The 16,769-nt window shown below is 45.8% G+C and overlaps 1 protein-coding gene across 1 annotated transcript in view; it reads right to left on the bottom strand.

The window, feature by feature from the left end:
- Nucleotides 1–16,769, bottom strand: part of LOC113182482 (cilia- and flagella-associated protein 337-like) — a 121,319-nt gene that overhangs the window by 6,267 nt on the left and 98,283 nt on the right. The window contains exons 12-20 of the mRNA XM_026388416.2: nt 15,658–15,703; nt 14,346–14,405; nt 11,111–11,276; nt 6,086–6,181; nt 5,162–5,220; nt 4,778–4,919; nt 2,648–2,687; nt 1,998–2,086; nt 821–1,014 (exon numbers count right to left, since the gene is read on the bottom strand). Of these exons, the coding sequence (XP_026244201.2) occupies nt 821–1,014; nt 1,998–2,086; nt 2,648–2,687; nt 4,778–4,919; nt 5,162–5,220; nt 6,086–6,181; nt 11,111–11,276; nt 14,346–14,405; nt 15,658–15,703 (892 nt within the window). The remainder of the gene's footprint in view (nt 1–820; nt 1,015–1,997; nt 2,087–2,647; nt 2,688–4,777; nt 4,920–5,161; nt 5,221–6,085; nt 6,182–11,110; nt 11,277–14,345; nt 14,406–15,657; nt 15,704–16,769) is intronic.

The following is a 16,769-nucleotide window of genomic DNA, read 5'->3' as shown; positions in this document are numbered from 1 at the left end:
TCCAAATGAGCCAATAGTTGCACGTGAGAGAGCCACCGGGGTGCTGTTGATAACCTTGGGAACAGGATCCAGGAGATGCAGGAGGCCCAGATGAGACAGAGCTTTTCCTGATTGGTGCTTGCCTGGTTCCTTTATTTCCTATTTTGAACGTGTTTGGAACTCTAAGTCAGAGCTAGTGCCTCGGTTAGACTGCGTGATCAGTATTCTGTGAGGCTGCCAAGGAAAAACCCACGACACATGATTTTGCTGGCAGAGCAGGTGTCCTGCTTTGAGTTGTAACATAGCTGGTGAGCAATAGCTCATGAAATGACCTTCTTTTCAATTTATTAAAGGGCGAGCATTTCTTGGAAATCCATATATTTCATGGAGCTGTAAATCAAGACTGCATCGACCAGGGCCCTCTCTGAATCTCTTGTTCTGACTTTGACTTTCATAGACTTGGGCATTAAGCTAATTATTTCTTCCTTTTGGTCATTAGGACCCTCTGCTTTTAAGTGCACCTCAGAACCATGAGCCTGTGAATGGGCAGGGTCTGTTCTCAGATGTGACAGCTGGGTTGAGCATGGTGTGAAGTCTCCTGGTGTTCCCAGGTTTGTGGGTCAAAATGTGGGAGATGCTGGGAGACCAGGTCCTGCCTTCTCATAGATAGAAAGACACATCCTCCTGGTCCTGGTCAGTAACATGAGCTTGGGGTGTGGGGAACACACTTATTCCTGCATTCCTGGGTCATGCCTCGGCTGTCTCAGGCTGCAGTTTTTGTTGATGATCCACCTGCAAGCTACAAAGGAAACACAGCTGAGCTCGATGTACCAGCACCAACCTCAGTACAAGTCTCCTCCTCCATCACTTGGTCCTGCTCCTCCCTTCCCACCGTGCACCCAGGAGGAGCATCTCCTTCCAGCACGGAGTGAGCAGGCGTACTCCGGGGATCTGTCAAAATTTCATAGGGGACTCGTGGATGACCCCAAGAAGCAGGAGTAAAAATATCCCAGGGGCTACTCTGCCCAAAGGTCCCTGAAACAATAGAGATAAATTGAAATATAATATGCATATGATGGCAGGTAAGCTGTCTTCCAATCAGAGCAAAGCTTACTACGAAAATGGATAGGACTTCTTAATCCTGAAGAGGTCACCTTCATCAAGCTATTTTATGCCTCTCTAGTTTCATAAGAAAATATTCCAGGGCAATTGGTCTTGGAGGCTGAAGCCTGGGACGGCATCTACACAATGTATTACCTGGGTGCGGAGGCTACTCAGAGATACTAAGGACTTGCAGGATAAGTTCAAAATAGTTCCAGACCTGTTTCAAGAAACATAAGCTACAGGACAAGATGGACTACTAGAATAGGTCCACAGGCCCTCTGAGCAGTAGTAGGTCAGGGTATTCTAGTTACAGTGGCCCACATGTGCCAGGCAACATAATTTCCTCCAGTTTTGAATTTTCCCTGCCAAGACATGATCCTTATGAGACAGCTCCTTACCAAACTCACTGCCTTCAATTTCACTGAGTTCTCTAATTTCAAATGTTTTTGATTTCACTAATTGTGGGGAAAATAAGCTTAGATTATACTATGGACTGAATTGTTTCCCCCAAATTCTTATGTTGAAGCTCTAACTGCCAATGACCCATTAGAGGGGTAATGAAGGTTAAATAAGGTCATAAGAGAGGATCCCTGATTGGACAAGGTTAGTGTCCTTACAGTAAGACACCAGAGCGCTCTCTCTCCAGTATGTGTGCATACAAGAAGGAGACCTTCTGAAAGCCAGGTAGAGAGCCATCACCAGAATCCAACCACACAGGGACCCTCGTCTTGGACTTCCAGCCTCCAGAACAAAGAGAAAATAAACCTCTGTTCCTTAAGCTTCCCCATCTATGATATTTTGTTATGGCAGCCAGAGCTGACTCATACACCTTACCTCAGAGAATTAATGACTCCATGGCGGTTAGATTGGTTCTAAAGTGGGGCTGAGATGGAAGCCAGGTGTACATTCCCTACCTACGTATGCTCCGTCCATGCTCCACAGGCGCACAGTGTGGTCCAGGGAGGATGATAGCAGAATATTTTCTTCCTCTATCAGCTCCAAACTAAAGAGGTAAGAGAGGAGAAGAGATTCAAGCTTCCGCATTGAAGGGCCGTCGGATCAATATGTGTGTACTCCGTTAAAGTTGGAACATGGAAGCCAGGTTCTTCTCGATTCTTCTGGGAACCATTCTTTCGCTGCCTTCTTCCTTACCACACTCTCTCTAAATTCCCCAACTGAAGCCCCAAGATATCAAATGAGATATCCTGGAAACCACCCTGTGGAGGATCAGTCCGAGTGGAAGACCAAGAGGTTGAAAGGATCTATTTAGCAAGAGTTAGAATTCCTCCAACCAAAAAAATCTTAAACCTACTAAGCTTATAACTTTGCACAACAGCAGGCCAAGTCAAGGAAAACCATCATCTGTTTATGAGAAAAATGATTTCCAGTCTCTTCCTTCAGTTGTGTGTGGCCATGTCTGTCCTTGTTTTCATCAATAGCAGAATAGCTTTTCTCTTTTGACTCTCTCAGAGGGCTTTTGAGAAGATTGATCTAATCAACCCTGGGGAAATCATCTTCACTCTTTTACAAATTCTTGAACTCTAAAAGTGATGGTGGTACTCACCATGTCACCATGCTGACATGAGCCCTCCAGAAGGTCACTTCTAAATGCAAAGAAAGAGCACAATCTGAGTGGAATGGGGAATTGGCACACCTACCATGGAGCTGCAGGATTGTCTCTGCAGGTCAGGGCTGGCAGAGAGGCATGGGTGTGGTGAGTCATCCGCCTTGCTGCGTGGGTTCCAAAATCAGTGACGGAGCCACTACTGTGTGTCAGACCCCGTACCAGGTCCGAAGGCATGTGAAATGGGACCCATGCAAAATACTTATGCTGTGATTTCCTTCAGTGCTGAGGGTTTGGTAAGTGTACAGGAATATGCAAGTAGTAAAAAGTGATTTTTTAAAAACATATTTCTTCATTTATTGCAGTGGGAAATCTGGCCAAGGGCTTTACACATGCCAGACAAGCACTCTACCACGGAGCTCACTCCCAACCCTAAAAATGATTTTATAATAGGCTTGTGAAAGTTACACTGGGATTTGGAATGCCCCCTAAATCTCAAAATGTGTTAAGGGCTTAAAGAACCTTTAAGAAATGGGGCTTAGAGGAGGTTTTAAGTCCTTGGGGGCATACCCCCAAAGGGACCCCTCTCATTTCTTTCTTTTCTCTTTCTTCTTCCTGGCCAGAAGGCGAAACACATGGTCTGCCATGTGGTCCTGCTACAATGTGCCACCATAGGCCCAAAGCAACAGGGCCAATTGGTCCAGAATGGAAAGCTCAAAAACTGTGAACCAAACCATCTTTTTGTCTTTGTAATTTGATTAGCCAAACTATTTGTTACAGTAATGGAAAGTTGACTCACATACCTCTAATATTTGGAATTAAAACAATAACAAGGCAGATTATTTTTATCTATACATTCTCATTTCTCTTAGTGGGGAACAGAAATAAATATGTGATCATTTATCTCTAAATAGGCTTTTGAGAAATATTTGATGGGATTATAAAACTACTTAAAAATGAGGTAGAGCCAAATATACTTATTTGGAAAGTTGTTTAAGAGATACAACTTTTAAAAATAAGTTCTAAAATTAACGTATTATAAATGTGTGTGTGCCCTTATATACAGGTATGAATGTGTGTATATCTGGAAATAAATTCAAATTCATTAACAGTTTTTTAAAAGTTTTTTTTTTATTTGTAGACAATACCTTTATTGATTTATTTACTTTTTATGTGGTGCTGAGGATTGAACCCAGGGCCTCACACATGTGAGGCAAGCGCTCTACCACTGAGCCACAACCCCAGCCCCCCATTAACAGGTTTAATGGAGGTTAGGGAGGTAGGGAAGATCAGAAAAACACCTTCATTTTTCATTACTTCCTACCGTTTAATCTTTTTTTTTTTTTATAAACATGAGTACTTTTATAATTGTGTGAAAGGGTTATACATTTTTAAACATATTTTTTGTTACTAAAGCAGTATGGATGCATAAAATTTTCAAAAGACGGCTTTCCAAAGAGAAGAAAATTAAAAATACCCCTAACTTCATCTACAAAGAAATAATGTTTGTTAAAACTTTGGTGTATGTCTTTCGTCTTTTAATCCTCTTTGCTTTAACAAAGATAGAATTGTAATGTAATATTCCTTCATGATCTGATTTTTTTTTCATTTAACCATTTATCATGAATATTTTCCCATGAATGCATTTCATTTACAGTATCATTATTTAATGACTATATATTCCAATGTACTATACCCTCAGGTATTCAATCATTTTCTTTTATATTGTGCATATAGGTTGTCTCTCTTCTCTCTCTCTCTCTCTCATAAACATTGTGCTGATGCGTAATCTTATAATTAAATCTCTGTGCACATTTATTATTTCTTTCAGCCAAATTTCTAGAAGTAGAATTGCCACTTACAGCTTTTGATGCATCCTAAATATCAACTCGCCCTTCAGTTAGCACACAGCAAATACCCTCTATTCAAGACTGTACATGCGCCTCTTTTCCTGCACCCTTGCCAACTTTTCACTAAAATATATATATTTTTTAATATATCTACTTTCAAAGAGTGTTAAGAGAACTCCCTCCCCACACTGGTACAATTTAATTTTACCGGCCAGGATATTGCACTGTAACCAAATCTGTGTTCACCATAGTATTTAATAGGAAGAAGTGCATAGCCTACTCTTGGGCGGCTGCAGTTCCGGTCCCTGCAGGCCGTACTCCTTGATGTCACAGACGTGTACAAAGCCTTGCTGGTCAGCCAGGTAGGCGAGGGCATCTTCCGTTGTCACTGCAATGCTGCTGACCTGGGCTTTCTCTCTGGACTGAGACACACACACACACAATGGCACGTGAAATGCTGTACTTGATTGACGGTAAGGACTAGTGGCTGTGCCTGTGTGAATCCCTGAGCAAATTAGAAATGCCACAAAGACGAACAAAGCTAAGAGCTTGGAGAATGGCAGAGCTACTCTGTTGGGTGGTCTAGCATTAAAAAACAACAACAACAACAACAAAAAAACCCAAGCCCGAGGGGGCCAGTTATCCAACTGGCTGCTCAACTTACAGGAGTGAAGTTTGCAATGAGGCCAGCTCCACCGAACAGCCTCCAGAAGGTGACAGAACCTGGGAGGGAGGAAAGCGATCAGGAGGGATGGTTTGCTCTTTAACCCTGGTTCCTGAGCCCACCCCGGGGTGTCTCTGAGCCTGTGCTGAGAAGCCATTGCAGCCGCTGCCACCTCACAACAGTGGGAGTGGGACATCTTTTCTATTTGGTTGCTTTGGATCAATTGGGATTCTCAGCATATCCTGGGGAACAAGGTCCTTCCTCTTTGTGGATTTCTATGACTCAAAATCCTCTCCCTTTTTTACTAATCAGGGCAGGATTCTTGACAGGGGAGGGATCTAGCTTCAGCTGTAGAGAAAAGTATGTCATACCACTACGACATGGTGGTGATGAATGCCTTCCCACCAGGGAGTGTGAGTGTGTGCCTGCATGCACACATTTATGTAACACACTATGAAACTCGCCTAGTCAGAGGGAGGGGACGGGGGTTTTGCGTGGCCTAACAGTTACAGTCTTGCCTGGGTTTACATGTGGGTATATAGGTGCTAGCTTTGGTGAGGTGGGGACCTCAAGTATATCAATCCTCTTGCAAGTTCCCTGAGTCACACAATGTGGACTCCTTCTCCTCCCAGGGAAGAGGAGTGCTCTGTGTTCCTGCTCAAGTAAAGCAGAGGAGATGGGTGCCTCTCAGAGAGGAGGGCAGAGAGGGAACGGTAGGGGGGTGGGCATCCAAGGGCACTTGGTACCTATAAACCTTCTGGGGGGGCTTGATTTAAAGGAAGTGGAGCTGGAGTTCCTACTCCCCACCTGACTGCCTCCCTGGAGAGCAGGAATGGGGCCAGAGCAGCTTGGGGTGTCGGTTAAGCCTGGAATGGACATGTCTTGGACCCTGGGGCACTGCCCACCATGGCGCTCTGACCTCACCTCCTGGCCCATTGGCGACGAGGGAAGCAGCCACTGAGTCCAACCTGGCTGCCCGAGTCTTCAGGAAGGCGAGGCGAGAGACACTTGGGTCTGGGCCTGGGGGGTGAAGGAGAGCCCGTTTAGTTGATTTTGGGGGCTCCCTACATAGCTCATGGCTCACTCGGGGTTCACTGTTACTCTCACACTCTCAGCCCTCTCTCAGGCGGCTGCCCACGCAGCATTTGGAAACCAAATGGAGCAAAGTGGCCTGACTGGCTCAGCACCCCACCAACCTAGATGATGGTCAAAGTCAGCTGGGCAGGCTAAAAGCTCTGGTGGCCCAGGGAGCCCCAACATTGCCCCAGGAACCTTGGACTTTGGGAACTTGGCCTCGCGGTGGTGGTGGTGGTCGGGGGAGACCTGAGGCATCTGAGAAACCCACGCAGGTGGGTGTGGGGGGGCTTGGCCTGGGACTCTGCAGACACCTCCCCAAAGATGCCCCTCTTCGGAGCCCCTGGCTTGGAATAATTCTGATGAACCTTTATGGCACCTACATTAACCACGGGCTTTCACAGACACGGTGATGGAATATCATTCCCATCGTCAGAAGAGGAGATGGAAATTTAGACAAGTTAAAAGATTGGCTCGGGACCATAAGTTGATGTTTATTCCTTCATTTATTTTTCATCTCTATCTAAGCATGTGGTAGGGTGAAGGCATCGTGCTGGGTGGGGTGTAAAGAAGGGGAAGCAACGATCAGAAGAAAACCCACAAGAACAACCCCCAAGAAATGAATATACCACCACGGGCACATGCAGCAGCGGGGAGGGTCAGAGGAGGGAGGTCTGGGAGGTCTGCATTTACTCTGGACCACCCCAAGGTGGAGAAGAACCTTCAGGAAGGCAGGTGTCAAACCTCCATCACCACAACGCAGCTCAGTCCTGAGCAACTGAACCCAGCCCACCTGCCCAGGCTTCTGCTCACCTGCTAAGTTTCAGGCACCATCCACACAGAGCCCACATCTATCCTTTTACTATTGCTACTACTACTTCTCCTCCTCCTCCTCCTCCTCCTCCTCCTCCTCCTTCTTCTTCTTCTTCTTTTTTTTTTTTTTTGGTACTGAGGACTTAACCCAGGGGTGCTTTACCACTAAGTTACATGCCCAGCCCATTTTCACTTTTCTACTTTGAGACAGGGTCTCACTTAAGTTGGAGGGCCTTGCTAAGTTGCTGAGGCTGCCCTTGAACTTTTGTGATCCTCCTTTCTCAGACTCCCAAGTCGCTGGGATTACAGTCGTGGGCCACCATACCTGACTCCTTTTACTTCTTATAGAACTCAGATAATATAGAACTGAATAGAAATCCTACCCACCTACTTAGATCCAAATCCCTAAGAACTGCAAAGAAGATTGCTACTTGAACTTAAGGAGCCTGGGGAAAAGAGCTCTCCTTTCTGAGGGGGCTCCAGAGACAAACTGCTCTCCTGGAGGGAAAATGGATGGACATATCCCTTGTTAGGCACTGTTTGTGTCCCTGCAATATTCACGTGTTGAAATCCTGATCCTCAACATAATGGTGTTAGGAGATGAGACCTTTAGCAGGGAGTGAGCTCATTAAGGTGGAGCCCTCATTCATGGTTTAGTGCTTTATAAAGAGACCTCAGAGAGCTCCCTTGTTCTCTTTCCTCATGTGGGGACACAAGAAGTCAGCAATTTGTACCTTGGAAGACAGCCCTCCCCAGAACCCAGAACCCAACCATCTTGATCTCAGATTTCCAAGTTCTAGAACTATCAGAAATAAATTTTGGTTATTTAAAAGCCATTCAGTTTATGGTACTCTGTGGTGGCCGCCTGAACAGACTAAGACAGTAATTCTATAAATGGCAAGATCCGTGGGTATTGCAGTTACATACAGGAAGCCATGCCTCCAGGCCCCACCTTTGTGACTCAGGTTGTTAATCATTCAACAATACTTGTTTCAGCCTGACTGTGAACTTGGCCCTGGGACTTACACTCAGGGAACCATGGTGGACACAGCTGACTCAGCCTTTCCTTCTAGGGGATGTCGATCACAATTCCAGCTGGGCACTTTCTCAACTTCCGTGACCAGGATCCCAGGCAGGGGTTATAACTCTGATCTTACAGGAGAGTCCACCATTTAGAAAGAAACACAATGTGCCCCCAATTATATAGCTACTAATATAAGGGAGAAGATTCAAACCCAGATTTTTGCCTCCAAAGACGGTGCCCTTGACCATGCACTTCGTGGTGGTCCTCAGGGAGCTGAGTCCTCTCAGAGGGAGGAGGGAGGATTTCCTACATTCCTGTTGGTGTGGCTCCTGCCAGGCTCTGGGGTTCCAGTCCTTCTCTGATGCTTGGAAGACATTGCTGGTGATTTGGGCTAAGCATGGTGTCACCCTCAGTTACTGAGCTCCTAGGAGTTTTGAACTTGGGGAATCGGGTGGAAAGAAGTAGAAGAGGGAAGATGCAGCAGACAGCCTCCCTTCCCGCCCACACTCATCCTACTGCCGGGCACAGGGGAGTGGGTGAGAGACCTCAGAGAGCTACTCAACCAGGGTCTGGGGGAGAATTCCATTCCCTACACCTCAGCTGTCTTCATCTGTGATAAGGCGGTGACCTACTCCTCAGGGTTTTCGAGTGAACCAAAGGAGGCCCCTATGTGAATAGTCCTCCATTCCCTTTCAGTGAAGGCTGAGAAGGGTTATGACCCTACGGTGCCTGGAAGCGTCACTCAACAACGGCAGCTGTTACAATTATTGTCACTTAACTCTAGCCTCAGTTTCCTCATTTATGAAAATGGGTACAACAGGGTCAAGGTGAGCACTAAATGAGAGAAAATTTTAAAAGCATGTAGGAAAATTACTGATGTTTAGAGGTAGCTAACAAATAGCTTTACGTTGTTTTCCTAGATTAAAAAAAAAAAAGCCTTTGTCTCCAAGTGAACACACAGATTTCCTTCATTTTCGCCTGGTTGGTATCTCTTGATCTTTCTCTTTCACAATCGATTTTTTTTTTCTGTTTGATGTAATAGAAAAATTAACAATTCCCATTATGAGAAAGAATGAAGCTAAAAGCAGAAAAAATATGTTCTCAGCTCATCCAGCTTTGCCTTTCTCCCTTCACTCTCCATTTTCCTGAGGATGGCTTCAGAAGAACCCTCCAGGTGGTTTTCCATATCAGAAGGCAACCTCTTCACCAGGCCCTTGAGAGAAGGACCACTTTGTTTTGGTTTGGAAGACGAGCCAGGGCTGCTCTTTCCTGGAAGGGTATGGGACTCCACCTAGTCTCATCTCATTTTTGTAATTTTCACAATGTAAGTTATTGGCGGCAATGGCTGGCTTTGCATTTGTGGGCAAAAAAAATGATGAAGAAGAAGATTTCTTGAAACCACCAAACAGTCACATAACTTTGAGCAAAAAATGCTGCTGCAAATGGGGATTTATCTCCCAACTGCTGGCTGAAAAGTCAACATTGCATTCTTGGCCAATGACTTTATTTTCATTTTAATGGCAATGGAAATAAACCTTTGGAAAGAAATACCACCACTCTCCCCATAAAGGTCTTGAAAACTTAGACATGCTGAGAAAGAGTTTCATAGGATAACGTTTTTTTGGCAGGGGGAATGTGTACTTGAAGATAAATCTACAGGTATGAATCTCTTTTTGATCTCTTGGTTTCCAGTGGCTTCAATTTCTGACCCTTGTCCTCCAGGTGACTCTCAAGCAGCACTGAGACTCCCTGAATGGCAGTACTACTGTTCTACCTGGTTGTCACACACACATCTTTTTCTGAATGTAGGCCTTGAGGGTAGTACAGGCCTCCAATCTACCTACCCTTTATCTACCACAGCATTAGACCCATGAGAGCAGCTCAGATATTTTCTGATTGAAGGACTCATTAGGACCTTTGTTTTCTTTTCTGGCTACTGTTTTAACAAATGCCCAAAGCAAAGGGATCCTGATCTGGGCCTCATGGTTTTTAAGGATTTGGTATTTGGGCCTTAGGAAATGTAGAAACTTTCTTATTTCATGCAAAATTTTCCAACTCCCTATATCTCTTCTATTGGGGCTCCATGGTGGATGAGTGTCTTCAGGCTGCTTCTTTGGGAGGGTGGGCCTAGACTCTGGAGGTGGGATGGAGTAGTAGGAAGAAAGCTCACTTGGCTGTGGACTCCAGCCACTTTCCAGTCCTGCACATCCAGCAGTGAAACTGGAAGATATCTGAACCCTGAGATTGTTTCCCGTGTGTGTTTCTTAAATGGTTCAGGACTTGGAGGGACAGAGATGTGATTACCAGCCCCAAGCCCCAACACCTAGCACAGTGCCTAGTCCTTGGCGGTGCTTATCAATATTTTTTGAATGAATAAATAAATGAATGGAAAAAACCATGATCACACGAGAGAGAGAGAGAGAGAGAGAGAGAGAGAGAGAGAGAGAGAGAATTTGAAGACAGGAAACCAGGACAGAACAATTAGGAAGAGTGGAGTGGGAGGGCGGGGAAATTTTGTATCACCCTATGCAAGCAGTAAGGACAGATCCAAGTAGGGGTGTTGTGGATCATGGGTCACCAGAAAGGACTGAAGATGGGGACAGCATAGAAACCTGAAGACTTGCTGTTGGAAGAGACATCCAGGGGTGAAGTCTTGGGCTGGGGGAGCAGACTGGCCAGCCGGGTGGAAGAAGCACATGGTGAGTGGTCACAGAAAACAGAGGAAGAAAATTATGAGATGTACCAACAAAGCCCAGGGGACTCGGCATTTTCCAGGTTGACAGTGGATGAGGAAAGGACCCTGGAGGTTGGGGCTGACTGGGAGATGGGCTTCGATGGACAGGTGCCCAGGAATGTGAGCTCAGCTAATCCAACCCTTGAGCTTCAGCTTTGGGAATCCTCATCAGACCAAGCAAACCGGAAATGAGTCCAATCCCTTCTAAGTGGGAGGTGGTCCAGGATTGGGACTCCGTCAACCTGCCAGATGGAACATGGCAGGAGCCATGCAGTGTGGCGGCAGAGCCTGGCCCTTCACCTACCTTCCCTATGGTTTGGCCCATCTGAGGGGCTGGGAGTGTTCAGCTTGCAGTACACATGGCCTGAGACGACATTCCAAATGATAATCTCTCCATCGTAGCTGGAGGTGGCCAGAAGGAAAGGTGGGCATTGAGCCACACAGAGGATGTCCTCCTTGTGCCCATTGTTCTGAGAAAAAGAGAGAGAGAGAGGAGTAAGATATCAAGTGCCAAGTCACCCACAGCTAACTTTCCTTCATCTGTCCTGAGATGGGACACAGGGGGCTCTTCTTTCTGGGGCTGCCAGGACTCAGCTGGAACCTCCATCTCTCTGGGCAGGAATCCTTCTCAAGGTCAGCCGGGGAGGTGCTGCCTCTCCTTAGGTGAGTTTTATCCTTTTCGTGGACCTTACCTTTCCCAGGACAGTGCTACTTCTGGGAGCTTTCGTCCCTCACCACACTGCTGGAAGGCAGATTATTGACAAGGTGCCCTCACTGGGGCTGAAATGTTGATGGAAATGGGAAAAACAGAACCCAAGCTCTGGCCTAGGTGGTTTGGTTTCCCATCAGCCAGAGGTCTACGTTTGTCATAGGCAAGTCTGTCATGGCTTGCATATGAGGTGTCTCCCAAAGCTCACGTGTGAGACAATGCAAGAAAGTTCAGAGAAGAAATGATTTGGTTGTGAGAAACTTAACCCAATCAGTGAATTAATCCCCCAGTGGGATTCACTGAGTGGTAACTGGAGGAGGTGGGACATTGGGAGCGTGGCTTTGGGGTATATATTTGTATCTGGCAAGTGGAGATCTCTCTCTGCTTCCTGATCATCAAGTGAGCTGCTTCCCTCCACCACACTCTTCCTCCACGACGTTCAGCTTCACCTTAAGCCCCAAAGAATGGAGTCTGCTGTCTGTGGACTGAGACCTCTGAAACCATGAGCCCCTAAATAAACTTCTCTTCCTCTACCGTTGTGCTGGTCGGGTCCTTTAGTCACAGCAGTGAAAGAGCTGACTAGAACAACACTCTAGGATTTGCTGTGACTCAGTCTCTCTGGGGCTCCCATGTACCCCCCCCCCCACTGTGGTTGACCTATTCTGTTAGGAATTGAATCATATGCTCCCTTCAAAAGGAGGAGCCTTGGATGTGCAACCTTAGGAAAGATAAGAACCCAAAATAGATGTTTGAAGGCCAGTGCTATGGGTACAGAGTCCCTGGCCACAAGCATTTCACCCCTTTCCTTATGGGGCAATTACTATGAAGATATTATTTTACCCTTGCCCTCATGTACTTGCTACAGAGTGTCCCTTGAGGACCTGTCTGTGATCACCTAAAATGCCCTTTCTGCCCCTTATGAGAAGGTGGCATTGCGAAATGTTGGAAAAGAGAAGACCAGTGGTCATTGCCTTCCCATGATCCTTTGCTGCCAGATACCTGCTCCCACCCCACTCCTCCCAGTTTGAAACCACTTAGGTCTGGGCTCCTCTTTCCGTGGCCCCCTGCCTGCTGAATACATTTTATATAGCTGTATGGACTGAACGTCTGTATTCCTCCCAAATCCGTAAGTTGAAGCCTTAATCCCCAAAGTGATAGTGTTTGGAGACAGGTCCTTCGGGAGGTCATGAGGATGGGGTCCCTATGGTGAGTTTCGTGTCAGGAAGAGACAGGCAGCTCACCCTCTCTGCCATGTGAGCACACGGAGAAGGCAGCTGTCTGCCAGGCAGGAGGAGACCTCTTAGGGATCCCAACCCTGCTGGCACCCTCATAGTGGACCTCAGTCTCCAGAACTGTGAGGAATACATTTCTGTTGTTCCAGCCGCACAGTCTGGTTTTCATTGAGGCAGCCCAAGCAGGCCAAGAGAATACTTTGGCATAACTTTCAAGCTCTAATTTAGTTCTTCAGCCCCATTTTCCTCCTGTACCAGATGCACCCGCCCTGCAGACTCTCCACGGTCCTTCTAAGCAACACACTTCTGTGCTTCCAGGCTTTGCTCATGATTCCCTTTCTCCCTCATTGAGACAGTCTTTCTCTACCTTGCCCTGCTGGAAAAATCCTAGTATTCTTTAATACCCCCATATGATGGGAGAGCAAAGTCAGTGGTTCCCACATCTGTGTTCCCTCAACATTTATACATTGTTATGTCCTCAGTTACCTTGCACATTCTTATTTCCAAGGAGTTGCTTATCTCCTTGTCAGTCTGTGAGATGGTTGAGGCCAGAAATCATATTTTGATTCACATTTGCATCTTCTGTGCCTGTCCACCAGGGGCAACCCTATGCTAGTGCATAGAGTGGGGGAATGAACCACTCACAGGTGACTTTTGCTCTTGCAGTGGTCGTGGCTTCCTTGGGGCATTTTGGGCAAGGCTCTTTATTGTCACTTAATTTTCACCAATCCCAAAGCTCCAGGAAGGCAGTAACTGTGCCTGGGTTTGCTCATTATTGCGTCTTCAGTGAACAGCACACACCTGGCCCTCAGGAGGCACTTAACAGATACTGGTGGAGTGAACACATATTTACAGGGCAACTAGAACAGGCCAGGCACTGGGCTAGGTCCTGGGAAGACCATAGTGAGAAGACTGATGAGGTCTCTCTCCTTGGAGTTTGTATTCTAGTGCCTTGTACTTTAGAATATTTACAGGGGACTTAAGGTAGTGGGGCACTGGCAGATATGTGGATGAGGTGGCCTTGCTTTCTTGACACTTGTCTTATTGGCTTAGCATAATGACAATTTTGATGGAGGCCATTTGGTCCTGAGAAGGTGTAGAAAATTGGAGGCATTTTGAATCCCAGTAAGATGCACAACAAGTCACCGGGGAGGAGGAATGGTACCTCCTAGGCTCTCTGGCTATCCAAGGACAGTGTAGTGGATTCAGAGAGTTTGGCCCACCAAGCACAGGCAGGAAGTGATTGGGTGCATCTTTGAGGAAAATGGAGCCCACCCCATCCTGAGCTGCTCTTCCTACATTTCAGGACTCCCAGTTGGGCTCATGGAGAGCTGCATGGACTTTGGCCCTCTGGTCTCACACCCAAGCATAAACATGGGGCCTTCACCCTTCCTGGAGAGGAAGTGGCTGTCTGGACCTCAGTGTTCCTGGCTCTACCTGGATGCCAATCATGAATCCTGCCATCACAGAAGCTTCTGGGTTGCTGTGACCACCCAAGGAAGTCCCAGGAGATGCAGCAAGAGAGCTCCCAGAATGAAGAAGACCCAAGTCACGTGCCACTCTGAGGACTGAGAGTCAGACAAGAGATCAAGGCTTACCAGGTCATCCTGCCAGTGTGGCTGTGGTTTCCAGAAGTGATGAAAGTCACATGGTGCATCCTGTATCCAAAGCCGAAGAGGACACATTGTACAAGCAATAAAATGAGCTGCCAACGCACTCACAATTTCAGAGAGAAGGTGTTGGCACATTTCGTAACCCTACCCCTCACCCCACCGGTGATGCAGATTTTTGAAATGTCAAAGCAAATTTCCCCAGTGCCAGTGGGAATAAAAAGCAATCCACTTCTGACGTCTGGGTGATTGCATTTCAGCAAATCATATGTCAACTGACAAGCTCGCCTCAGATGGGCTGCCTAGCTTCGCCTTCATAATAAAACCCAGAGCTGTTGCACACGCTAAAACCAAAGCCATCAGCCCAGGAACCTGTAATACCAAAGGACAAATTCAATGCCAAGACTTCACAGGTAGTCATCTCTCAAATCATTCTGAGTAGGCAAGGCTTGGGCTGCGAAATATAGTGCACTTTCAAATGAATAAAGAATTCAGAGTGTTTAAAGACATTCAGAAATCTATGACTACCCAGCGTAGCAAGCAGGGCAAATATAATGCCACAGGTAAATTGGAAACTTCGCTGTAGTCAACGCTTTCAACTCCCCCTGTCTGTAAGCCCCTCCCCCACCTCTCAGCCATTAAAAAAAAAAAAAAAAGAATGGTCTCTCTGAGAGCAGCTTATGGATGGCATTTCATTTCCTCTTTCCATTTAGTGAAAAATGGGACATAAGGACAGGAAAGGAGGAAGAGGGAGAAAATAAAGCTGAGCAATTGACAGACTGGTTAACCTTCATTCAGGAGAGCAGGCATGCAGCTGAGATCCCACAGACTGGGAGGAGGGACCACATGAGGTGTGAGGACGCTGGACAAGGTGTGAGGGTCAAGGTGCAGAACTGCAGGTGTTCAGGGAAGAGCCTACTTTGGATTCCCAGGACACCCTCTGCAGCCCCAACCAAGTTTTCTAGCTAAGCTTTTGCCCATGGAAGGAGCAACATGAGAAAAACTGGGAAACAAAGAAGGCAAAAATATTTTTAGGTGCAAGAATACAGCAAAAGGAATAAAGAGAGAAAACCCTCTGTCCATGCCACAACTCAACTTGTGAAAGACAGCAAAGGTACTGCAAAATCTATATTTAAAAGAAAAAGGAGAGGGAGAGAAAGAGGGAGGGAGGGAGAGAGGGAGGGAGGAAGAGAGGGAGGGAGAGAAAGAGGGAGAGAGAGAGAGAGAGAGAGAGAGAGAGAGAGAGAGAGAGATCTGAAGGAAGACTTTGAAATATCATCATTTTGTATGTTTCACTTACAAAATACACGTTTATTCTTCTGTCCCATCCAACAGCTATGATACACCTAGGACGATAACAGAATTTCACATTTCCATCTGTTATATGTTTGATGTGAAACGAATATTGTGCTTTAATTTAATCCAGGTGATAAATGAAGACAGCAAGAATATAAGGTCTTCTAGCTCAAACTAGGTCTGTTTGCCGGTGACATGACTCTATATTTAGAAGATCCAAAAAGATTCTATATTTGGAAGACTCCACCAGAAAACTTCTAGAACTCATAAATGAATTCAGCCAAGTAGCACGATATAAAATGAACACCCGTAAATCAATGATGAGTCAGCCAAAAGAGAAATTAGGAAAACTATCCCATTTACAATAGCCCCAAAGAAATTCAGAATCAATCTAAAATAGAGAGGTGAAGGACTTATATAATAAAAACTATGGAACACTAAAAAAAGGAATTGAGGAAGACCTGGGAAGATGGAAATACCTCCCATGTTCTTGGGTAGGCAGAATTAATATTGTCAAAATGTCCATACTACTGAAAGCACGGTATGGATTCAACACAATTCCCACTAAAATTCCAGTGACATTCTTCATAGAAATAGAAACAGCAGTCATAAAATTCATTTGTGAAAATAAGAGACCCAGAATCGCCAAAGGCATCCTCAGAAAGAAAATTGAAGCAGGAAGCATCACAATATCAGACCTTAAATTGTACTACAGAGCTACAGTAACAAGAACAGCATGGTATTGGCACCAGAAGAGGCCTGAAGACCAGTGGAACAGAATAGAGGACTCAGAGACAAACATACCTTATACATTTATCTCATACTAGAAAAAGGCTCAATGAACATTCATTGGAGAAAAGATAGCCTCTTCAACAAATGCTTCTGGGAAAACTGGAAGTCCATATGTAAGAGAAGGAAATTTAACCCTTGCACAAAAATCAACTCAAAGTGCATCAAAGACCTAGGCATTAGACCAGAAACCGTGCACCTGCTAGAAGAAAATGTAGGCCCAATTCTCCAACGTGTCAGCTTAGGAACCGACTTCCTTAACAAAACTCCTAAAGCACAAGAAGCAAAATAAAAAATCAATAAATGGGATGGCATCAAACTAAAAAT

Source organism: Urocitellus parryii, chromosome 2, assembly GCF_045843805.1.
Source record: "Urocitellus parryii isolate mUroPar1 chromosome 2, mUroPar1.hap1, whole genome shotgun sequence".
In the NCBI taxonomy this organism is placed as follows: domain Eukaryota; kingdom Metazoa; phylum Chordata; class Mammalia; order Rodentia; family Sciuridae; genus Urocitellus; species Urocitellus parryii.
This window is presented reverse-complemented; position numbering and strand designations above follow the sequence as displayed.